The 24,143-nt window shown below is 31.7% G+C and overlaps 5 protein-coding genes and 1 long non-coding RNA gene across 20 annotated transcripts in view; 2 read left to right on the top strand and 4 right to left on the bottom strand.

Moving 5' to 3' along the window:
• fid (class I SAM-dependent methyltransferase fire dancer) overlaps nt 1-3,352 on the bottom strand; it is a 46,710-nt gene extending 43,358 nt beyond the window's left edge. For 3 of the 5 annotated variants that reach the window (XR_013059462.1, XR_013059463.1, XM_033337175.2), the window contains exon 1: nt 3,005-3,351. The gene's annotated coding sequence lies outside the window, so the exon portion shown is untranslated. Of the gene's footprint in view, nt 1-3,004 lie in introns of all 5 variants that reach the window. The other 2 variants (XM_076622471.1, XM_076622472.1) reach the window with 1 other exon arrangement.
• Nucleotides 1-8,843, top strand: part of LOC117158270 (alpha-N-acetylgalactosaminidase) — a 34,274-nt gene extending 25,431 nt beyond the window's left edge. For 2 of the 6 annotated variants that reach the window (XM_076622479.1, XM_076622477.1), the window contains exons 2-8: nt 6,048-6,209; nt 7,198-7,372; nt 7,447-7,621; nt 7,694-7,788; nt 7,855-8,214; nt 8,288-8,452; nt 8,535-8,843. In XM_076622479.1, coding sequence (XP_076478594.1) covers nt 6,048-6,209; nt 7,198-7,372; nt 7,447-7,621; nt 7,694-7,788; nt 7,855-8,214; nt 8,288-8,452; nt 8,535-8,723 — 1,321 coding nt within the window. In that variant the 3' untranslated portion in view covers nt 8,724-8,843. Of the gene's footprint in view, nt 1-2,095; nt 2,140-3,916; nt 3,967-5,433; nt 5,573-5,761; nt 5,893-6,047; nt 6,210-7,197; nt 7,373-7,446; nt 7,622-7,693; nt 7,789-7,854; nt 8,215-8,287; nt 8,453-8,534 lie in introns of those variants that run through there. The other 4 variants (XM_076622478.1, XM_033336973.2, XM_033336974.2 and 1 more) reach the window with 4 other exon arrangements.
• On the bottom strand, nt 4,102-5,430 carry LOC117158271 (uncharacterized). The gene is made up of 2 exons (XR_004464383.2): nt 5,294-5,430; nt 4,102-5,112 (listed from the first exon to the last, which is right to left on the bottom strand). It is a non-coding gene; the product is annotated as an uncharacterized LOC117158271 (long non-coding RNA).
• On the bottom strand, nt 8,256-15,236 carry Pfas (phosphoribosylformylglycinamidine synthase). 3 transcript variants are annotated; one of them, XM_033336972.2, is made up of 20 exons: nt 15,157-15,236; nt 14,226-14,504; nt 14,006-14,147; nt 13,786-13,936; nt 13,313-13,703; nt 13,126-13,238; nt 12,788-13,048; nt 12,637-12,710; nt 12,392-12,548; nt 11,961-12,307; nt 11,651-11,887; nt 11,429-11,554; nt 11,133-11,360; nt 10,872-11,070; nt 10,515-10,780; nt 10,230-10,446; nt 9,975-10,154; nt 9,741-9,902; nt 9,378-9,659; nt 8,256-9,130 (listed from the first exon to the last, which is right to left on the bottom strand). In XM_033336972.2, the coding sequence occupies exons 2-20, from the start codon at nt 14,492-14,494 to the stop codon at nt 8,955-8,957; spliced, it is 3,978 nt and encodes a 1,325-aa protein (XP_033192863.2). In that variant the 5' UTR covers nt 14,495-14,504; nt 15,157-15,236; the 3' UTR covers nt 8,256-8,954. The 3 variants fall into 3 exon arrangements, with proteins under 3 accessions (XP_033192863.2, XP_033192860.2, XP_033192862.2); XM_033336969.2 differs by lacking the exon at nt 15,157-15,236 and adding an exon at nt 14,618-14,765; XM_033336971.2 differs by lacking the exon at nt 15,157-15,236 and having other exon boundaries at nt 14,226-14,754.
• Nucleotides 15,237-15,532: 296 nt separating this feature from the next.
• On the bottom strand, nt 15,533-22,437 carry LOC117158317 (mediator of RNA polymerase II transcription subunit 25). 4 transcript variants are annotated; one of them, XM_076622149.1, is made up of 15 exons: nt 22,351-22,437; nt 19,353-19,486; nt 19,219-19,264; nt 19,002-19,129; nt 18,700-18,919; nt 18,034-18,625; nt 17,633-17,949; nt 17,329-17,513; nt 17,103-17,265; nt 16,838-17,023; nt 16,570-16,764; nt 16,209-16,394; nt 16,053-16,112; nt 15,850-15,963; nt 15,533-15,753 (listed from the first exon to the last, which is right to left on the bottom strand). In XM_076622149.1, the coding sequence occupies exons 2-15, from the start codon at nt 19,472-19,474 to the stop codon at nt 15,613-15,615; spliced, it is 2,655 nt and encodes an 884-aa protein (XP_076478264.1). In that variant the 5' UTR covers nt 19,475-19,486; nt 22,351-22,437; the 3' UTR covers nt 15,533-15,612. The 4 variants fall into 4 exon arrangements, with proteins under 4 accessions (XP_076478264.1, XP_033192985.1, XP_033192986.1 ...); XM_033337094.2 differs by lacking the exon at nt 22,351-22,437 and adding an exon at nt 20,085-20,241; XM_033337095.2 differs by lacking the exon at nt 22,351-22,437 and adding an exon at nt 19,768-20,066.
• On the top strand, nt 20,466-23,620 carry bora (aurora kinase A activator-like protein bora). Its single transcript, XM_033337120.2, has 7 exons — nt 20,466-20,668; nt 20,822-21,107; nt 21,227-21,515; nt 21,579-21,664; nt 21,745-21,945; nt 22,040-22,259; nt 22,367-23,620. Exons 2-7 carry the CDS (start codon nt 20,832-20,834, stop codon nt 22,873-22,875), a joined length of 1,581 nt encoding a protein of 526 aa, XP_033193011.2. The 5' UTR covers nt 20,466-20,668; nt 20,822-20,831; the 3' UTR covers nt 22,876-23,620.
• Nucleotides 23,621-24,143: the final 523 nt, after the last annotated feature.

The raw sequence follows: 24,143 nt of genomic DNA, 5'->3' as shown, positions 1-24,143 counted from the left end.
CTCTGAGTACCTTCGAATAATATTAAACAGGCTCGTGACTAGGAATCGTCACGATGGGACGCTACCAAAGAAAATTTTCATTGACAGAGAATTATTGCTTAAAGACAATTTATTCACAGAATTTATGTATAGAGAATTTCTGTCTAGAAGAAGGTTACAGAAATTAGAGAGACATTCAAATCTCAAATTCTTTAACTTTCAAATTACTAAATTTTTCAATTCGCAAATTTTCAAATTTTTTACTTCAACAAAATTTGGATAATCTCAATCGTTGAATCTTGAGATCTTTTAGCTCTTAAATCTCGGAAATTTTTGGTTTCACAAATTTTCGGTTCACGAATTATCAAATTTTTGGAATTCCCAAGTAATCGAACATCTGAATCTCCGATTGCTCGAACTTTCAAAGTTAATCTAATTTCTAGTCGACTCGGAGGTTTGTTTCTAATTTCTTCTTGAAGAAAATTGCCCGTGAAAATCTACGAATTACGTGCACTTAACATAGCAAAGACTAAAAGTTTATGTGCGAAACGTTACGATCCATAGCACGCCTGGTTCGTAAAGGTAATTTGACAAATTACCGCGCGGTAATGACCCGATTCGCTGGCTTCGCTCTAACAGCTTGTTAACAAAGTTGCATTTTCAAACCGACCGAATCGGCTTCGTGAAAATCATAAGACATTTCCATTAAATTCTGAAGAGACGATGTGCCTTTGTTTTTCAATTTCATTTCCACGAAACAACTTTTAAATTCACTTTCCATAATAATTATTCCATTTTTGAATCTTCAAATGATCATTCAAATGTTTAAGCATTCAAATTTTAAAAATCGTTTTAAATCCGATTTTGAAATGTATAATTATCTCTTAGAAATTCGTTAATTTATAATTATGATGAGCTACGAGTAATATAAAGAAGCTGATAGTTTTCTTATAAATGCACGACAGTATATAAATTAATTGAATAATAACATATACAATAGATTAGTTTATTTATAAAAAAAATTATCAACTTTTCTGTATACTTATAATCGTCGATTTCAATACGTTGGTCTTTCTATACATGAATATATACGTATATATAAGTACAGCGTAGGACTAAATTCCATGACGTCATCAAGCGCCAAGGAGAAGGAATTCTACCAAGAAAGGAGAAGGAATTTGAGAATCACTGCAACAGAGATAGCCACTAATGGGCAAAATAGTGGTGGTGGCACCGATAGAGGGGATAAGGGGTTGTGGAGGTTGCTCGTCAGTGGTGGTACGCAGAGGCAACGTGCTAACCGTGTGAGGGGAAGCAGCCATGAATGAAAGTAGCGCGTATCGATTTACCCGCGCCGCCCTAGATAAAATATGGTAAATAGTGAGCCGAAATGGGCTACGAACGAAGAACGTCATCGCGCATAACGCCACTTATTTGTCCAGCTATCAAGTATTTTTCTCCATATTCGATTATACAGAAACGCCACAGTTCGAATTTTAATACGTATCATACATACGAACATAGCAAAATCATCCATGGAAAAAGTGTAGAACAGAACCGGATCATGATAGAAAAAAATGAATAGCAGATTCTTTTGCAAGAATACTCAGGGCGAACCTCTTAATGCATATTCCGCAAGTTAAATAGATTGTTAGTATACGGATACGAAGAAGAATTTTATATAATTGTTGAATTACTGCGTAAAAGAATATCGTTCGATTCATGTTGAACGGTCGCTATTACTCTGCCAGTATGAACGATACGTCCATATTTAAGCTACTTTTACTTCTGAATAATTTACATGGTTCGCGTAGTACACAGGAATTACGTACCACGTTAAAGTCATACGTCATACGTGTGCTACGTACATCACACACGCGCAGCACTGCAATAAAAAGTAATTCAAGGTGGACGCTCATGACTGCAAGCAAATGCGACCAACTTTTACGCAGTTGACAAATTGACCGATAGTAATTGTTAAACCGGCTACGAATTTTCACGTCCTAATCTCGCTCTCGTTTCAACAAACGAAAAAATTCAAGAGAAACTTCGGCAAAGCAATTGAAACGGAAAATTCTTGTGCATTAACAACTTTTTCATAATTCTTCCAAACTTAAGAAATCTTTGGACGATGGAAAAGCACAAATATAACCTGAAACAGTAACTATTTTATTCTTACTTCGATATTGATATACTGTCGGTATAACTTTATAAAATCGTAAAAAAGTTTGCATTATTTTAATCGAGCATAAAGTCGAACCATACATAGATTGTAAAGCGAAATGGAAATTTGCAAAACGTTTTACTAGACTCAGGAAATGTGGACTTCGATGTAACACAGATCAATGGAACGATCGCAGCGCTATACGTACTTATGTCACTACCTAAAATTATTGTCCTGGGGTGCCGCCATTACCCATTCATGCGATTTGTCCGAGTTCCTTGCGCGTCAATGGCACCGAAATCTACCATTCAAAAGAACGCCCAGCCCCTTTACGATAACGCACAACATCGAGCTCCGACTACTGCTCGAATTCAACGAAAATAATAGACAGAAACACACCATCCCTGAGTCACTGATCTCGTGAAACACTTCCTAGATGCCCCTATACGCTATGTGATGCACCAACAGATTGCAGATGCATCCTACCACACAATCTACATATAATTACTAACCATAAAAAGTTTCTTTAAATTAGCTAACCTAAAATACCATGAATTTTTATAATCTAAAAATTAACTGGATACCTTTTTAAAACACATTTCTTCGTTAAATCTGTCAACATGACATTTGAAACGTCACTGTGACATCCATCGAAAACCAAATTAATCAACGTCGATCTTAGATATCGAAACATTTTATTAATCGTTTAATGAAGCTTGTATACCTGATATATTTGCAATGTAGCATCGAATCGCAAAAAAGAAAAGCACCTAACGAAATAAAACGCAACCCTTGTTACGAAATCTGGCAAGCAACGGCATACATTGACAAAGGATGAAAAATCAGAAGATGTACGCGTACCTGGGTCATGACAGGGGTGGTATCTTCATGTTCCCATGGAGGCTCAACACAGTTGATCGTCAATGCGGTAATATATCCCGGTGTCGTCGGACGAGAACGATGCCACTGCAATGGTTCGCCACCACTTCCACGCCATAACACGTCAGAAACGCGCGACGAGTTACTCACATGACATGTCGCATCGGCAGGATTAAACCGATGAACCGTTTGATAAGCGGTTCGATTGACGTTCGACACGCGACACGAGAAAAATTTGCGCGACCGGAGTGCGGCGAGCACGTTTTCGTTTACAAGGTAAAACCGACTGTCCCTCCAGCAGCCCCGCGTTAGACGGTGGCTGCGGGATTGTTGGGGGTTGGGAACGACCGAACGGGAACAAGGAAGAGGTTAAACAAAGAAAGGCATAGCGCGAGTGAGATGGACAATAAATAATTTGGGGGTGTGACGCGCCGCGGCGCCACATTCGAATCTCGCTCGCGTAATCATCCAATAATTTGAAAAATATTATTGTTAGACTACGGATTTTTACACATTTATGGGGAACTTAAAAAAGCAAAAATATACGGAATGTGTATAATACGCAAAAGAATGTAGTATGCGAAGTTTTATTTTTTTAACATCTATGGTATTATTTTTCTCACTTTGATAAACTACCGCGTATTGTGTTTGCAATGATTTATCAACCTCTCGATATATATTTAGAAAAGTTTAAAAATAAATATAATTTATTTGCTATATGAATGAAACAAAACAAATTCAAATATTATTCTTATCGTTATCGTTTTGTAAGAAATAAATAGCAGCACGATAGAAAAATTTGTTATCTACAAAATATGACAAATTATGCGATAGCGAAACAATTGTTTGTGTGAATTTGTCTTATCGATACAAATTCCCAGGTATATAAACGATACGCGGTGTCTAAACATGCGTTTTGTGTCAAAATCATTGTGCTATAACGAGTAAGTGTGTGAAGTGAAAGATACCAAGGCGAATATTAAAAGCTCCTTTTGAGATCGTTATTCAGTAATCCTATGGATTTCAAAGATACACATAATATAAATGACATAATAAGTATCATAAGTAAACGCCAAAGATTTTATTGATTGAGTTTATTAAATCGAGTTTATTTAGATCACATATAATAATGGTTATATAATAACAATCCAACTATTTACTTAATAAGAAGATATTTAATATATCATCAAAATCTCTTAAAAAGATTTATAAACTGATTATCATTTGAATATGTATTAAAAATCAATCCTGTTATCAATTTATTACGATTGTAAAAGCATCCATATTTTCATATAATTTTTTTATTTGCAATTTTCTTTTCGTTCGCAATATTAAAATTTTTAGGATCATTATTTTACTTCATATTCTTGTTTACAGAATTTTAATTAGAAAATATTTTTAAATCGATATCACTACAATATCATCAGTCGATAAAAGGATATCTGAATTCATCTTATTACTATTGATTTTTCCATTCGATTAAATAATCAAAATGAAAGTATGGAAAGTTACGTTGCCAGTTGCCGTAAAACCGGTGGATACTAAGAATTGGGCTCCAAATAACGCCTCCATCACTTTTTAAACACATTTTTGCTTTTCATAAAAGATTATCTTGCACGATGATTAAAAAATAAATAATAGATAAAAAAACTACATGACATTTCTTTGTAGATACATACAAGGCAAACAATTTTTTTTATATAATCTTTACAACATCTCTTTATGTTTCATTTTTGTAACTTTTTCACATATTCTCCAAGCTAATAATCTCGAATCTTAAAGTTGCACGTTCCAAGCGTCCGCCTTATATTGGAATCCAATATGTCTCGTTACTCGTTATCCCTCTCAGTCACTGAAATGTCAAGTTTATATTCGCGTATGCAACTCGTATACGAACATTCGTAGTGTCGTAAACCGCTGTAATTCTCGAATGAACGTTTGTCAGCTTCCTCGAACTTCGAGGCTCGAAGTTAATAACCATTCATCCGTTTAATCACCAGATTATTACGTAACAACTATTTTTCTCTTTACTTCTTATCATGTTTCCACAAAATAGATTTTTCCCATTAAAATATCTCGAAAAATACATCCTTCAATTCAATATAACAATAATTTGTAATTGAAAATCAAATATTTTCAGTTGAAAAGAATTTATAGAATATGTGCACCGAAAGATTAAAGACTGGTACAAACAAGCGAGGCAATCTTATTGCAACAACAATGCTATGCGATATAATTTGATAACTTCATCATACATATTTTTAAGGATACAGTACACGCATTCACACAATTCTGTTATTAAATATGTTGAATGTCGCACTATTCAAATTAATCCACGTGTACCATCGAAGATACATTCCGTCAATTGTTTTACATGCGCTAGAAATATTGACGTCTGACAGCCGTTCATGGCGGCATGGAACGTGTTAAAACTATAAAGCTGCCGAGTGCCGAATCATAGTGTCCCCACTGTAAAGTCGTAACAGCATCATGTAGTTCATCCTCATGAAACTTACATATAGCACTTGCAAAGTACAACGATCGCTCGAGGTAATCAAAAATGAAGGAGATTCGCGACATAAAATAGCTACGATTGTCTTTGCTAGGCGTAATTGCACTGTAATAGTTACAACGGCGATTTAATGTGTTAGTATACGAAGCCGCCTCGTTATGTGTACGAAAGGAAATCAATGTTCACACTACTGAAGCACGCGGTGATTGTGTGTAAAAATGAAATGGGGCATTGGGTGAAAGTACTCCTGGCTTGGAGGTCTTATATCAGATCAGTCTGCAAACAGCCGTGCAGGATGTGGATGGCGATGCTGCTTTGCTCCTAATGATCAGATCTTTTTGCTACTTAGACTCCGACGGTGTTTCTTCTTTTTGTTAAATTATTCGAGATTTTCCAAGCATTATGCTACCGGAGTCATAAAATCAGTGATAATTTAGTGTTTGGTGTTTTATAAAAATTGGTGGAAAGTTTTTCTTTTCAAATAGTTAGAAAGAAACGTGTTCGTTTTTGCAGAATGTCGCAGATTATATGGATATGGTGTTTGATTGTGTCAGTGGCAGATTTGACATTGGCCCTTGAAAATGGTCTGGTGAAAACACCGCCCATGGGCTGGCTTGCCTGGGAACGATTCAGGTGTAACACAGACTGCAAAAATGATCCAGATAATTGTATCAGGTAAGCGTTGCTCTTTTTTGTTTATTTCTGCACATTTTTTTTAATTGAATTTCGCAAGCCTGTTTCAATTAATATTTGTGAGTATGTTATACACTGGAGCATTATCTACTCTCTATCTGAATGATATTTAACATTATAATGTGATTCTTAAAGATAAAGTGAAACTTCATTAGCATCTTTGTTATATAGCTTTATGTCTACAGATTAATATTACAAACTCTAATTGTTAATGGTAGCAAGAAAAAATATGAAATATGATCTATAAGTGTCTTATGAATTCTTTTTGGATTGTAAATATACAAACATTGAAACTTTTCTTTTTGTTTTAATGTTGTTTTGAATATAAAATATTATTCATTATTTATGTAAATATAATGCAATAATACTTTTGCATTTTGAAATGCTTTTGGTCACAAAAAACGTATGTCAAAAATATTTTATTGGAATTTTTAGCTTCTTTGTATTTATAAACATACATATGAAGAATTTTTAATTTAATATACATTTAAATTGTTTTGTTGTGTAATGTGTTTATTTATAATATCAAATATACTTTCAAAGTTGTATATTTTTTCTCAAATCTATAGTAATTTGTTTATTATTATATTCATTATTAAACTATTCAACATCAATAATAATAGAACATTTAAAAAAAGATAAATATCATATTGAAAATATTCAAAGGTGGAAATACTGAAATCATGAAATTATAGTTATTCAATTCACAAGATACCAATTAGAATAAATTGCAAGATATTAAATATGATTCATCGTTATCTGACCTTAAGAATGATTCTTAATAACTTAACTTAGAGCTATGTTATAGCCATTATATAAATCTGTATCTTAGTCCAAGGAGTTTTATTAGTAACAAAAGATTAATATATTACAAGTGAAGCATATTTTAAGATATAATGAATTGCAAATTACAATTTAACAGAAATGAATCTGTTTAAAATTTTGAGGAATATATTTTTATACTTTATAGTGATCGGCTCTTTCGTACAATGGCAGACATTGTTGTAGCAGAAGGCTATGCAGAAGTTGGATATGAATATATCAATGTTGATGATTGCTGGCTGGAAAAAGATAGAAGTGTTAATGGTCAGCTGGTGCCAGATAGGCAAAGATTCCCGTATGGTATGAAAAATCTTGCAAATTATGTAAGTTTTAATATACCATTCAACTTTTTGCCACAAGAATTACAAACTTATTGTTATGTATTTCTGTTATATAGATTCATTCAAAAGGTCTTAAGTTTGGAATTTATGAGGATTTTGGTAACTACACGTGTGCTGGATATCCTGGAATATTGGGGTACTTAGAAACTGATGCTCTTACTTTTGCATCATGGGATGTTGATTATGTAAAATTAGATGGATGTTATTCACATCCTTCAGAAATGGATAGAGGTATAATTAAAACATCAATAATTACATGTTTATTGAAAGAGATCTAACTTTATAATTCATGAAAAATTATAGGATATCCTGAATTTGGATTCTATTTAAACCAAACTGGTCGGCCAATGGTATATTCCTGCAGTTGGCCAGTTTATCAAATTTATGCTGGCATGCAGGTTGGTACTGATATAATATCATCGTAGACTGAAAGCTATAAAATTCTAAGTTGCACAAAATTTTAGCCAAATTTCACTGCTATAACAGAACATTGTAATTTATGGAGAAATTTTGATGATATACAAGATTCGTGGAATAGTTTAGAGACCATAATAGATTATTATGGAAATAATCAAGATGCAATTGTACCAAATGCTGGTCCTGGCCATTGGAATGATCCTGATATGTTAATTATTGGAAATTTTGGACTAAGTTATGAGCAGAGCAAAACGCAAATGGCGTTATGGGCAATATTAGCGGCGCCTCTATTAATGTCCGTTGATCTACGAACAATTAGGCCCGAGTACAAAGCTATTTTACAAAATAGGAAAATCATTGCTGTAGATCAAGACCCGTTAGGTATACAGGGTCGACGAATTTATAAAGTTAGTAAATTCATTTCTTATGTGAATAATTGACACCAAACTCGAATGTATGTGAACTTTATTATAATTTCAGCACAAAGGTATTGAAATTTGGGCAAGACCTATAACTCCCGTTTATCAGAATTACTACTCTTACGCCATAGCGTTCGTAAACAGAAGAACGGATGGTACCCCGTCTGATGTGTCCGTTACATTAAAAGAACTCGGATTACAATATCCTGGAGGATACAATGTAGAGGTATGTAATTACAAAAACTTAATACAAATTTTCGCTTGACCGTTTGTAATAAAATGTTAAAGGTAACCATTCATATTTGTAGGATCTATATGAAGATGTGAATTATGGCATTTTAACGCCGCAAACAAAAATAAAAGTCAAAGTTAATCCTTCTGGAGTTGTGATATTACGGTGCGATTTACACTTAGAGGATATTTTCTCCACAAATCAATTTTCGCAATTTACGCCATCAAATCAATTGTTCAAGGTTAGACAGAACTCATTTAAATAATACGAACTAAGCGTTAACGAATTTAATCTGTAATTTACTTCTCTTTTTGTAATATTTGATAAAAGAACGTTACCATACTTTGTTAAGAAAGTAGGAAATAAAGAATTTTGTAATCTGTAATACTCTATGATTTGTTAAACAACGTGATATAGATTATTTAGAAAATATATGATTACATTATTTACACAATGACTGCATTAATGCAAGATATTATAAAAAAAAGTTATTGTCTCAATCTTTTGTTACACACCACGCGTATGCATTGTCGAAAATGCGTTGCCATGGCGAAATAGTATATTCCCAATTAGAGGGTTTCCAAGGCCATTGCCATATTTGTGAACAGCGTTCAGGATGTGGCATCATTGCTAAGTGTCGTCCATTCGCAGAGCAGATACCAGCAATACCCTCTGTAATTAATCATAAATATTATATAGATCACAGGATTAATTGTATATAACCAGATAAAATTTCGTTATTATTATTCCTTTGTATTATTTGCAAATGAATAGTTGTATATAAGGTAAAATTAAAGTATCTTTGTAGATTTATAAAAAGACAAACTCCATGAAAGATTTTAAAGACGAATCATGTTATGTAGCTAACCCCTATTTTTAATATTATATAATCTAAGAGAAGTATTTAATCAAATAATACCTGTACTTCCATTAGGATTAAGTGGATATCGTTCGGTTGGATTACCATAATCATCAGTATATTTAATAGCCAAGCAATGACTTTCCTTTAGTTTCTGTAAAACCTCATTATTTCTAAACGTAAACCTTCCTTCACCGTGAGCGACCCATACACCTAAGACACTATTTTCCATTCCATTTAACATAATCGATGGCGATTTATCAATTCTAACAGTACTCCACCGACATTCGAATCTTTCCGATACATTATGACTTAGAAAAATATCTGGTTCTTTAGTATCATCTGCAACATAAAAAAGCAATTAAAAACGTTAATTGTATTTAATAATTTTATAAACATGTTCTTTTAATGATGCAATAGTACCGTCTTCATTTCCTATCAATCCTAACAAAGACATTAATTGGCATCCATTGCAAACTCCTAAACTAAACGTATCTTTTCGAGAAATAAATGATTTTAATTGTTTTTGAAGAGATGGATGGAATAAAAGACTCGCAGCCCATCCTTTAGCAGAACCCAAAACATCTGAAATAAATTTAAATTAATTTTTATTCGTTTCCATTTTGTAAAACAAAAATTAATCTATTAATAATTTACCTGCATAGCTAAAACCACCAGGGAATACAACTCCTCTGAATCTATCGAATGTGACTTTATCTTTTAACAAGTCTTGCATTGTAACATCCCAAACTTCGAAACCCGCATCTATCAAAGATGCTGCCATTTCTCTATCACCATTTATGCCTTCCTCTCTTATTACAGCAACTGGAATGTTTGCTGAAAAAATGGCAAACAAATATAAATACGATCCAGCAATTTTTAGATTTTACATCGAATTAAATCTTTACTAACAAGATAAATGTTTGTAAATTGCCGTAGATCTAACGTCAGGATTAAATGTTAATTTATAGCATGGTGCAGTTCTATCTTGTAATCCACTGAATTCTTGAAGTGCACATTCAACATTCGTTTGTCGACATTCTAATTGATAACTCGTCTCTTCCCATAGACTCATTAGCGGTAATACTGTTGATTCCAGAAAAATCTTCTCTTGTACTTGAACTTTTATCTAAGGACATAAAATATCTATTACATAAACATAATTTTGTAAATTTACGCAATGTATAAAATACATGCTTTCGATGACAATCCAAATCCTTCCGATCGTCCAATTAAATATACAGGAACATCAAACTGGTTAAATACTTCCAAAACATAATTGTAATTTATTGAATCAATTTCTAGTATCCATCCTACTTCTTCGGTGAATAAAATTTCAATAGGAGATCCTGATTTATGAGAAATATTCACGTTCATTCCAGATATACCAGCAAAGCACATTTCAAGCAGGCATGTAATAAGTCCACCATCGCTAATATCATGACCTGCTAGTACTTTTCCCTCTGTTGTAGTGAAAAATATTTCAAATACTAGTAATTTCCTCCATTGAAATAAAAGAATAAATTTCATAAATTACTTTAGTTATTAAGTCACCTGCAATTAATTGTTGAATAGCTTTGAAAGCATTCTTTAACATGTCAACGCGTTGTACATCTGGAACTTCGTTTCCGAGGGATTTATAAACCTGAGCCAAAGCTGTGCCACCAATTCGACTTTTTCCATTTGATAAATCTAAAAATAATATGTAACCATTTTTTCCAGCTGCAGGAGCTTTTAAATCGGGTGTTACAACCTATAATAAAAATATAATAGAAAATAACATTAAATAGAAAAGTAAAAGTAATTTCAACTTACTTGTCGTATGTCGGGACAAGGAGCATAGCAAGAAATCACAAGTGTACCAGGCGCTTTGACGACATCCTCCCCAATTCGTGCAGCCATGCTAAGAGAATCCTTTCCTCCATCAATTGCGATTCCTAATTCATTCATAATTGAACACATAGCAGAACATGCATCATATAAAGCTGCACCTTCTCCGGGTAATTTAGCAGCCCACATCCAATTTCCGCTGCATTTAACGTCCTAAATATATAAAAATAAGTTATACTAAGAATACAAATTTATTAAATTAATACATACTCATAAATTACCTGTATATTTGAAATCTGTGCAAAAACTAAGTTACTCAACGCTTCTGCTACAGTCATACGGGCTCCAGCTGCTGGATTTACGAGGCCTTTTATCGGTTGTTCTCCGATAGAAGTTGCTATACCAACCTGTAGGATAAAACACATAATATTACGTTTGCTGCATTTTTGTTTAACTTTGATTGATTTTATTTTTCTTATTTGTTTATTTTTTATATTTTTTACCGTAGAGAAATGAGATATTGCTGTCACAGCAACATTGGCAAGGGGAGTATGCAGAGGACCAACACATTGCTGTTGTGCAATTAGTCCAGTAACACAACGATCAACTTTGTTAGTTAAATATCGTTTGCTTGCTACTGAAGGCAATCGTAGGACTCTTTCTAAGATACCTTGTACAGTTAGATTTACGGGCAACTTGATAGCAGGTAACTGAGTTACTTGTCTTTGCAGATTAAAAGACTATAAAAGTACAAAAAGATTATTACTTAAACATTATTATATTTAATTTATTTTATTATATTTCCATGTTCACCTTTTGAGGCATTTTTCCAAGTACTAATTCTAAATCTAACTCGACTGGGTGCCTCGATTTATATTCGTAATTCTCATTTAGATATTTCGATGAATCACAATTATCCTCTTCTGAAAGAATGATTTTCCCATTTCCTGTGACAATCCCTACAAAATTTATGGGACATTTTTCTCGCGCTGCTATTTCGTTAAGTAAATTACTGCTTTCTGATTTGCAAAGAATTGCGTCGTTTTCTTGATATTCGGCACCCCATAATTCCAATGTACTAATGCTTGGATCGCCTAAGTCAAATTTCTTTGTGAAGATTACTGCACCCGTTGGTTCTACTAATTCTTTTAGAACGTTGCCTAATGTAATTTCAAACAGTTAATGATTCAACATTATAATATACGATCTAATTATATCCTGATCTTCTAAGAATGTTTATTTACCATTGCCTCCAGCTCCTTGATCATGTATACTAAGTATTGGGTTTTGCTGTCCCATCTCAGTGCAAGCACGAACAACTCTATTCAATTTTTGTTCCATCTCAGGATCACCTCTTTGTACGGCTCCGAAATCTAATTCTGATTTATTATCACCTTGCACCTAACAAAATAATAGATTTCGTAATTTTTAATGGATCATTAAGAATGTATATCAATCAGTTACATTATTCTTTGGAATATAAAATTACCTCAATAGAACTAGCTGAACCACCTCCTACGCCTATTCTATAAACAGGACCACCAATTTTAATGACTTCCATACCTGATATACAAAAATTTTTAATTTTTCTTTTAATGTCATTGTACAAAAAAACTATTTAAATTTTATTTTCTACTCACCCTTCTGTGGCAAAATTTTTTGAGACATATTGGCATCCATGGTACCCAATCCTCCACTAAACATTATGGGTTTAATCCATTCACGTCGCACACCAACTTCATCCGTCATACCGAATGAACGAGTAAAACCAGATATGACTGGTTCTCCAAATTTATTGCCATAATCGGATGCTCCATTGCTGGCTTCAATTATAATTTCTAATGGAGAAGCCATATTGTTGGGATATTGTAGATTCTTTTCCTCCCATGGTAAATTATAGCCTAAGAAAGAGATTGACAATTTAATGAAGACGTTTTTCTATTTTTATAAAAGTAAATAAGCTATATAAAGTACAAACCTGGAATATGCAAATTACCAACGGAATAACCGGCCGTTCCAGCAATGTAATATCCTCCCCTACCAATTCCTTGAATATCTCTCAATCTTCCTCCAGTTCCAGTTGTAGCTCCACTGTAAATTGAAATAATATTTATGAAACATATCATAGAGTGAAGTATATTATATGAAATTTCTAAATTATTTACCTAAATGGAGCAACCCCAGTTGGGAAATTATGAGTCTCTGCAGTGAATATCAAATCTTGATCTACATTTTCCAAACAGAAAGGACTACATGTGTAAGTCTTCATTGGCCGTAGAACTTTTGTTTGAAAGCCCTTAATTGCGCTACTATTATCACTAAATTTAATCGTATTGTTTGGATTGGAATATTTTTGTGTCTCCATAATCATATCGATTAAAGATTGTTTCATCTTTTCACCATCAACAATCATTTGACCTTTGAAAAACCAGTGACGACTGTGTTCACTATTAGATTGTGCTAAATCAAAGCACTCCACACTAGTTGGATTGCGCTTTAATTTATTAAGAAATAGATCTGTGTAAAAATCTAAGTCCCAATTGTCAAATGCTAAACCTAAATAAAATGTTCAAATAATATTGAAAATGATATTTAAGTTACCTATTATCTTTTATTATATTTCATTTTGAATACATACCCAGTTTCGAATTTACTTTTTCTAATGCTATTCTTCCATCTCCCAAGACATTAACTTCAAACCAATTTTCTGGTCTAAATCCATGATCAAAAGTTTCTATTGGTTTCATATATCTACATTCAGTCATCTTGTCATGCAGTACATCTGTTATCTAAATAAAGAAACAAATGTAAGAGATGTATATTTCTTATATTCAATAAATACTATTCTATTTACACACAGCATCTTCAATTTCTTTATCAATTACTCCATTGTATTTAATACAGTATCTAGTTGCTGCTTCAATTCTTGTTACTTTGTCTAAATACACAGATCTACAAATTGATACAGCATTGCTACAAAATGCTGTAGAAAAATTCAATCTGTAACAACATAAAAATTAATTAATTTCAATTTTAAATATTATTGTTAAATAGTTAGTTTTTTATCATTTATCTTACCTTGGTCCAATTTCAATAATAAAGCAGTTATTTAATTTTTTATCAAATGCACTGGAATTCTTCAAACTTTGTGATTCCAAAGGAGGAGTTAAAATCCATTTTAAGATTGCCAATTCTTCTTCACTCAGAGGTTCTTTAACTTCAATATAGTAACACAATTCAGTTTCCAAACCACTAATCAGATTTGTTATTTGAACAAGACTGTTAAATTTGCTTTTAAATTGACCTGACTTTAAACCAGGTACTTTGTAGAACCTTATAATATCCATGATCTAAAAACTGAGAATTACAAAATGATAAAGTACATAAAAGAATTAAAAAACACAATACAAAAGGATAAGAGTAGTAAACGTGACAATATAATATGATATATTAAACTGATAATTAATTACAATTATTAAGACCCCCTAGAGTGAACTGGCAAGCGAGTCACTGAATTATCTCAATTTATCAGTGTAATAATTGCAAAATAGTATGCTTGTATCATAACAATAATATCAAAAATATGAGTTGAGGTCAAAAGAGCATGTTACTCAATATAGTATTCTCTGTTTTTACTGAAATTATATATTTCAATTGTATTTTTTATTGTTAAAAATAAATTAAAATTAAATACTTTTGAATATTTTCGATTATGAAATATAGATATTGATACCATTTAAAATCTTTAAACGAAACTAATAATAATATTTGGATTATATTTACGTCATGTTTTACAAAACAGACGTTATCGTACTAGCTATAAACAAAAAGAAAAATACATTTTCGTAAACATGTAACAAAAGGAAACAAGGGTATAAAGTTCTATGGAAGAATATTATTGTCAAAAATATTTTAAACGCAAATAAAATAATCGAATTGCACAATAGAATTTTAAGTTAAATTATGTAGTATTAAATATCGTCGAAATAATAGTTGAAAGTAAAGTTACTTGCTATTAACGATATTTCATTTACAACATATATACAATATATACAATATATACAAATAGTGTGTATTTTATTTTCTGATCTTTCAAGCAACAGGTTTCCACGTGTTATGGAATTAATGAAACGATGCATAACCTTGCTGTTTCTTACCACATGCTTTTAAAAATTTTGATATAGATAAAAATTTTAAAGTAATAAAAGAATATTTCAATATTTTAATTTAATTTATCGATCCTAATATATATGTAGTAACTTCTCTTTTTCGTATAAAGATGAATATGTATATTTTATAAATTGTTTTGTTATATGCGTGTATATATTTAGAGATACATAAATATTATAAAATTTATATTGGAAGTAAAGACCATTAAAATGCTCTTGTATTTTTCGATGTGTAATTTATTCTAATCGAATATTTACAGTAGAATTTCCATAAAAAAAATATTTATTTAAATTATCTATCCAAGGAAATCATAATTAGAGACGTCCTCGAATTGCTGATTTTGTGGATTACCAGGAGCCATAGCTCTTGTCGCCATTTGCCCTCTAGGAACCATTTGTTGCTGTAATCCAAGTACCTGTCTATATGGCGGTTGTGGCTACAAAATCCAAATTATTTTTAATTGCAGATATAATTTAACTCTGATATACAATTACCAATTCATAATTATGATAATGAACATGATAATCCATACTTGTTGCAATAAATGCCTAAGACCTATATTCGGGACAGGCCTCATCAACCTTGGAGCATTTGCTTGCTGATTCGTCATAGCGGCAGGATTTAGTGCTCTTTGGGCTTGTTGAGCCTGTAACAAATTTTATTCATTTATTTCGTTTCCCTATTTGTGCGAAGCTATACAACAGAATGTATGATAACTTCTAAAAAACAGTTCACCTCCAACTGTTGTTTATATTGCATTTCCTGTTGCTGTGCTACTTCTAGATTCTGTTGAATCTATAAAGTTAATTATATTATATGAATTCTGTGAAATTTATTTTAATATGTGTTTTGTTTTTTTTCCGTATTTTGTTGTTATATTTATTGGCTTACATTTACTTCCAGTTGTGACTTATATTGCGCCTCCTGTTGCTGCGCAGCTTCTAACGTTTGCCGTAGTTGTTGAATTTTTAATAAATTTTGTTGCCTAGCTATTTCTATGTCATCAAATGGTGGTCTTTGTTGTCCTATCATCGTACCAGAAGCTGGAGCCACTTGGGGACCAGTAATACCACCACTCTATCAGCGTATCAATAAAAAGAATGGTTTATTTTCATTTTGATATCTGTGTATATCTATATAGATAGCATTTGTTTCTAACTCATAATTCTTTAAATATATTATCTATATATAAAGCTAATTATATATGTTTTAAATCCATTTTACTTCATTGTATACATGTGGTAAACCTTACCTGCATGTTTATTTGATTCTGAGGGCCAGCAGATGAAGTTAATGTTTGTTGTGGAGCATTTGTAGAAACTACGTTCTGAGTTATTTGGCCTCCTCCCATAGCTATAGTATTTGTTTGTGACATAAGTATACCTCCTTGAGAAGTACCTGTAGTAGGCATTGTGCCAGCTATTGCGTTTCCTTGAGCAGCTCCAGCCTGATATAGTAATTATATTTGTAAATATATCAAGAAACATTTAATATACCTTAGAGTATAAATTTTTACTTACTTGTCCTTGTCTCATAGAAGCATGCGATGTTTTTTGTTGCTGAATCACTTTTCGAAGACGATCTACGAAACCTGTTTGATCATTTGGAATAAATCCCAAATAGGTTCTTCTTTCAGCCGTGTAGAGGAGGATAAGTACTTTTATATCACAAGCTGCTTGCAAGAATGTGAAATGAACACAACCTGCCTGAAATATTTTTTTATCAGTAATTAAAGATATTTTTTTCATTTTATTGTACTGAAAAGATATAGTGTAATATACTAACAAATCCCGAATTCATAACTTTTGTTAACGATTCTAACGCTTCGCAAGGTGTAGGATGAAACAAAACGGACTTGGAATTTTTCAAATATGTTCCACCAATATTTCCTATTAACTGCTTGGGCATCAACTGCATAATTAATTTCTGAGGCCACGTATCAGCTTTCCTATAATATATTAATGTATTGATTTATAACAATTTATGATTATTAACATCCACAAAAACTTACAATTCTGGATCTCCATCTTTGGAATTTGCGGAAACTTGACATGGAAGATGCCTAGTTTGTTTTGGTGCATCTGGAGTTGTTTTAGCTTTTTCAACCCATTCAATAATACCTTGCCATATCGTTTGTCTCTCACGTGGTGTACTAATTTGTGGTCCTGGTCCTACTGTACCACCTGTTACATTACCCTTTAAAACAGTTATATTAATGTGATTCATATCTTTTCCTTTCGTTTCAAAATCAACATTCGAACATTACAACATTAAAACAGTCTCTCCTTATAAATAATTTAAGCAACTTAAAATACCTGTGTCTGAGAGTGCGTTACTTGCTGTTGTTGAGTAACCGACGATACAGGTGCCTGTGTCTGCGAAGCTGTAACTGTTTGTGGTACTTGAGTTGGCATAGATTGGCTCACGCAGGATACCGTGAGTTGCGGTCCTGCTTGTCCGTGCGTTGGTTGAGCTGTTATTGGCATTTGAGCCTGTTGCTGGACATTTTGCTGTTGTTGTTGTAATTGCATTGTTAATCTTAGCTGTTGTTGAGTTAATTGCTGCTGCTGCTGTTGTTGTTGCTGCTGCTGTTGCTGTTGTGCATTTGCAGCCATAACATTGCTATTTGTCACTAAAGATATAAAATATACATTAACACATTAACTTTTGAAACAAGGATAAGTAATAAAACTTTACAAAGTACTATCACTTTTACCATCCATTCTTTGTCCAAATGGAGTTACATTCAGCCCAATTGAAGGAGGTGGTTGATTTAATTGCGCTATTAAAGCACTACTTTGCGTATTTGTTGGACCTGTTGCCCCTGGTGTCACGAAAGGTCTCCATCTAGGGTGACCTGCTCTTGTTACATTAGGATGATAAGTTGGCGGAGCGGATATTGGGGGATTATAAGGAGGTCGACCAGCGTTCATCGCAGCAGCCATTGGTACTACTGTTTGATGAACTGAAGCGATATTTTGAGGAGTTTGACCTCTAAATGGAGGACCTTGAGGTTGAGTTGGTTGTGCAATATTCTGTTGCACTTGATTTGTATTTGGACTGTCATTACTCTGCAATGGGCTCAATGGAATCTGTGCAGCAGTACCTGGTGTAGTATGAACAGCTCCACCAATTGTTGGACTGACAGGTCTTTCTTTTAAATTATAATTACGTAAGAGGACCAAATGTCGCGGATCTTTAGCGTAATTTTTGGTTTGTGACGATTGTAAATCTCCTCCTGCTTTTTCAAATAATTTAAATAAGGCAGGTATTTTTCTAGGTGATAATATGGAAAGATTAATATTCCTCTGAAAGAAAAAAAATGATTTTTTTATATAGGCTTAAATGACGACTTCTATTCACACAATTAATTGCAATATACTTCTTGATAGAGGGAAGCCAACTGTTCTATAGTGTGTCCAGCAAATTTATATGATTCTTGTATGACTGTTTGATATGGAGGAGAATTGCAAATCAAAATACAATGCTTCTGCGATGCTGTATTTGGTTCACGTCTTAATTGTAGATCTTCAAAACATTGAAGTCCAGTTGCAAGTCCTTCTCCAATATTGGCAAAACATTCCCCCTTCCCTCCAACCATTCTATTCAAACAAGAATATCAGCAATGTTCATTAATAAGATTAAAAGTTCATTAATTAAAAATCTGATACATTTTTTACATACTCTAGTTTTTCTAATACAAGGAGTAATTTATGAGGATTTGCATATGGTCCAAAAGTCTCTGTACATGGTGCTGGTAAACAATCAGCAGCATGATATACTACTATTCCATATAACGTTGTACTATTTTGCTAAAAAATGATTTTTATTATTAAATATAAGAACAAAGAAATTAAAAAGGTAAGAAATATTATAAAAATGGTTAATATCATTATTTTACCTCAGAAACATATTCTCTATCTTCAATACCACCTTGACTGAAATACCTATATAATATAATGTCTTAAATTAATAAGCATCTATAAACAAAATAAAAAATACTCAATATGATCTAATATAGAAAACGTAACTTACTCAAGTGTAGGAGTAAGATAATTTGTTTTCAAATCATTAAGATAAGCTCCATTAACAGCTGTTCCTTCAATCACAAATATTACATCAGCTTGTATGCCATGTTCTGTAGGGCCAGCAACCATTTTTACTCCACTCTTTAAAATATCAGAAAAAGTATATACAAAAGAATATAATAAGTGATATATTATTTTTAACTTAAAAATAATGCATAAATTATAACTATTTCAAACATCACATTAGAAATAAATAATATGTTTATAACAAAATTTTTATCTTTGATACGTTTAAAATAGTAAAATTTATTTCACAATAATTATGTATTGAGACCTTTTTAATACAAATCTTTATCTAATATTCTACTTCTACTAATTGCAAATTACATTAATAGCATTATAGCATGTAGTGTGAGACTTACAACAAGTTTACCAGATAAATATTGACATCAACGATTATATCACTTCACATTCATTACTAATATTTGCTAATATTAAAATTAGGATTTTTTCAATATTGTAGTTGATCATTTGTCAAACAATCAACAAAGTCTGTAGTTCTATAGGTTACGTTTGTTTATTATGTATAATTTTTTCAAGTACTAATTAATTTCATTATATGTATCACAAATACAATACGAAATAAAATATGTTAACATATTATTATTACATTAATATTACTATTATTATTATTATTAAATGATTTGTACAGAACATTTAAACATGAAATAGAACAAACCATTGTAATTTCTTTAAGATGATGGTTCCCAAATTTATTTCACTAGTTTGGTGATAAATATTCTAGGGATTTAACACAAATTAAAACACTTTAATTAAATACAATAAAAAATCTTCAAATTTGTATATATACGTATTTCACGAAGGTGATTTAACACAATGCAGACTAACAGAATTCCTGCAACGATGTCAAGAATAATCTGACTTATGAATGTAACCTATTTCCCCTAGATTGGGTTAGGTAGGGATTACGTGTCTTCAGATAAGTCCATGGACAGAGCATAGTAATTTAATTGAAATTATCAAACTATTCTTGGAATTCAACGTTTATACTTCGGTTATCTTCTAGTATATACTTACATTATCCATGACTGTTGATTATGTTCGTTTTAAAATAATTCAAACTGTATACAAGTTTACGAATTATGGTAATATTATTATAATGTAAAAATCGGAATACGTAAATTAAATCTAATATTTCGACAAGAGAAGTCTATAAAATATTTGTACCATTTGTACGTTCTTGTAGTCAGAAATTAGAAGAACGAGCTTGAAAAAGACGTTAAAAGATAGAGACTAACATAAGTAAGTTTATCAAATAATTTCTAAATGTCTTTTATAAATAAAAATATTGTTTCCGTATTATACGTATTATAAAAAAAAACATGTTTCGTAACAATAATTTCATAATAGTGATAAATAATTTAAGTACAAATTGAATTTAATGGATAATTATAGGTATATTGGAATGGAGCATCTAAAGTGGACAACACCAATTAAGAATGGAAACGAATGTGAAAATTTGTCAACCAAGAGTCCTGTGATTTATAAAACTCCTGTAAAGCAGTATAATACAAGTTCAAAGCACACAACATATCGAAGTAATATAAATTCCTTTAATGTGCTTCCAAATCACATTACACCCCCTTCAGGTTTAACAAAATTTATAGCAAGGAATCCATTTGAGACTGATTTAACTAATAGACTGCATTTATCTGTGATTAGTCCAACTGTGTTCAGTAAGGTAATTTTCTAAATTTTTTATTAAAACCAAAGATTTAGTTTCTTTATAAAATGATTTAATAGAATCATTTTTTATATTATTTCCTAATGATTATGTGTAACTGCTAATAACATTCTTAGGTTTCAAATCCATCTCATCAATCACCAGACTTTGCATGGAGTGTGGATGAGTTGGCATTAATACAGCCAGCGAAAATAGAAGAATTTCCTATGCAACAAATACATTGTGTAGACCCAGAGATTGAAATAAAAGCTCAAGCAGCTATTGATCAATTTTTTAATAAAAATGAAATAATTCCAAGCCCATGGGAGATAAAGAAGAAAGAGAATAGAACAATAGTTAATGTAGATACTCATATAAAGGGTTCAAGTGAACTGAATTCAGAATCTTCCAAATTGAAAAAAGATGGTATTTATTATAATTAATCAAGGAATATTTTTCATAGTTTAATTTTGATTTTAATTGCTTTAGGATGGAGTCAAACAGTATTAACATTTCCATCTGAATTGCCAGCTCATGTTATGGAAATGTTAAAACCTTACCTTACATTCATTCGAGTAAATACAAAGCTAAAGTCATCATTTAAACTACTTAAATATTAAATCTCCGCCTTTAAACGTCTCTTATTTTGTTTTAGGAGCAAAATGTTGAGAGTGACGATGCAAATTCGAGTAACAACTCTTTAAGACGGAAGTTATTCTCTAATCTTGATGATTGTGTAGATAATGAAGAAGATTCTTCAATCTCTTTATCGTCGCCAGTAAAAATGGATGGATCTTTAGTATTATCTTCCAGTCCTCCACAAAGTGGAATGTTAATTCATGGTACATCATTGAAGGTAAATTACAGCTTTTTTAATTATCTTTATCTATCTTACACACATTACACATGTGAGTTTTGAAGCCAAAAATTATCAAATTCTTTCCTTCTAGTGCTCGCCAAATGAAAATTGTCATTACAACGCGTCGCAAATAGACACAGGAAATTTATCGCATCCTAGTATATCTCCCATACACAGTACAGTAAATAACATGTCGTATGAAAGCGGGGAATCTCGATCTCGTTCGGTTGCTCGACTGAACTTCAGTATGGACATGAGTATAGATCGATCTAATACGCAACTTAAAGATCTATCAAACAATTACTCTTTAGGTAATTATTTCACCCACATCAATAATATTTAATATTTAATTATCCTTTACTAAAATATTACTAAAATAATGTTATTGTTTATAATACTTACATGATATATCTTTTAGATGAATCTCTTAGCAAAATAAATGCAGACAAAAAGGCAGGTGATCTTTTAAATTTACAAAGCGAATCTGCGAGTACTCAAGATGATACCCATACAGAAATAAAAGTCCTAGCAAAGAACTCAATTCGCGTTGAGCATAATTGCGAAAACAAAACTACAGAATTTGATGTTAAATACAGTAATGCTACCAACACGTTTAAATTGTACAAGACGAGTACAAACGAAAGTTGTATGATCCAACAGACTAACGCGATGCTAGGTATTTCTGGTCAGCAGAGCGTTTCGAATTCTATACAAGACACTGGTTATCAAACTTGCAGTATGAGCAATACAGCGAATGTTACTGATAGTTGTAGCACTACTCCGACTAAGCAAAAGGCTTACTGGGGAGATCGAATTTTAATGAGTGACGATGAACTTCGTCTACCCGAGTGGAGAGAGAACATGAAAAATATATTTAGTTCTACTCCATCACGATCAAATAGGGAAAGGGATACCCATATATTTTAGATAAATATTTTTTATATGGCAAAAATATATAATCCAAGAATATTTTTTATTTTTGATAATGAAATTAGAAAAAATAACCTGCTCAAATGCTTAGGAAAAATTTAAGACACAATTTTTCATATACAATCAAAGATAGTATTATCATTTGTATTGCTCATATTTAAAATCTTACTTTATTATGTCAATATGTTTTGTTTCTTAGTTAAAATTTATAATGTAAAAATTTTAATATATAATAATATAATTTTTAATTTTTCATTACCTGGTATCATCTACAACATATTTTTTTACGCATGGATGCAAAAATGCATTAATGTATAATAATTCATGAAATGATAACAATATATTTCATTTCATGTATTATCATTGCAAGTATCAGAATTTGAGTGAAGTGGGTAGAAATTTAACACATGTTATATACATATTATATACATATGCATAATGTAATCATATCATATCATATCATATAATATATACATGTTTTATACACGTGTTATATATTTTCCATATTAAAATACACAACAATCCATTCGAAATCAAGGAACCAATAGATAGAGAAGGATAAATATAAAGCATTGCATGAAAATAATTATGACAAATATCAGTTTGATGTAAAATATATTATCACCGATTATGTTTATAATGATTGTACATAATAACTGAATGTGCTTGTGTTAATCATGGAAATATAACATAAAACGTGGCGAATTATCAATTTTTCAGTTCAATTGTTTTCATCATTTTTTAATCGAAACATTAACACACAAGCAAACATTTTAGCTGATTTTATGTAGAAAATTTTAAATAAATTCGAAACTATCCCGTTAATTAACTTTCGTGCTACTTCTTTCATGAAAATAAAATATTTTCCAAATTTAACATGAACGCGAATCTCAAAGCCTGCATTTCTGTAAAAGATAAGAAGCTATACATCCTAGAAGTCTTCGTCGATTCTGTTACCTTGTACGCCGAGAAATTGCAGAAAATTTCGCCGAATGAATTAGGCGTCGATCTACAATTTATCGACATGCCATTGTTTCGAATCTTTCAAAGTAACTTCCTCTTGACCAAACCGGATAGACCGAAGGAAATAATTCGCGGGCAGGGGATGCATACTGTGAACTTCAACGTCGGTAAAGTATACCTGTTCACAAGGAATCCTGGCGAACTGGTTGAAAAAATGCGATCGAAACCATTGTTACTGGATGTATACAAAATTAGAGAGATCGTTATTTGCCCCGAGGAAGTATTAAAGGATCCATTAGGAA

Source organism: Bombus vancouverensis, chromosome 10 (assembly GCF_051014615.1).
Source record: "Bombus vancouverensis nearcticus chromosome 10, iyBomVanc1_principal, whole genome shotgun sequence".
Lineage (NCBI taxonomy): Eukaryota > Metazoa > Arthropoda > Insecta > Hymenoptera > Apidae > Bombus > Bombus vancouverensis.
Note: the sequence above shows the minus strand (reverse complement) of the source record. Positions and strands in the feature narration are given on the sequence as shown.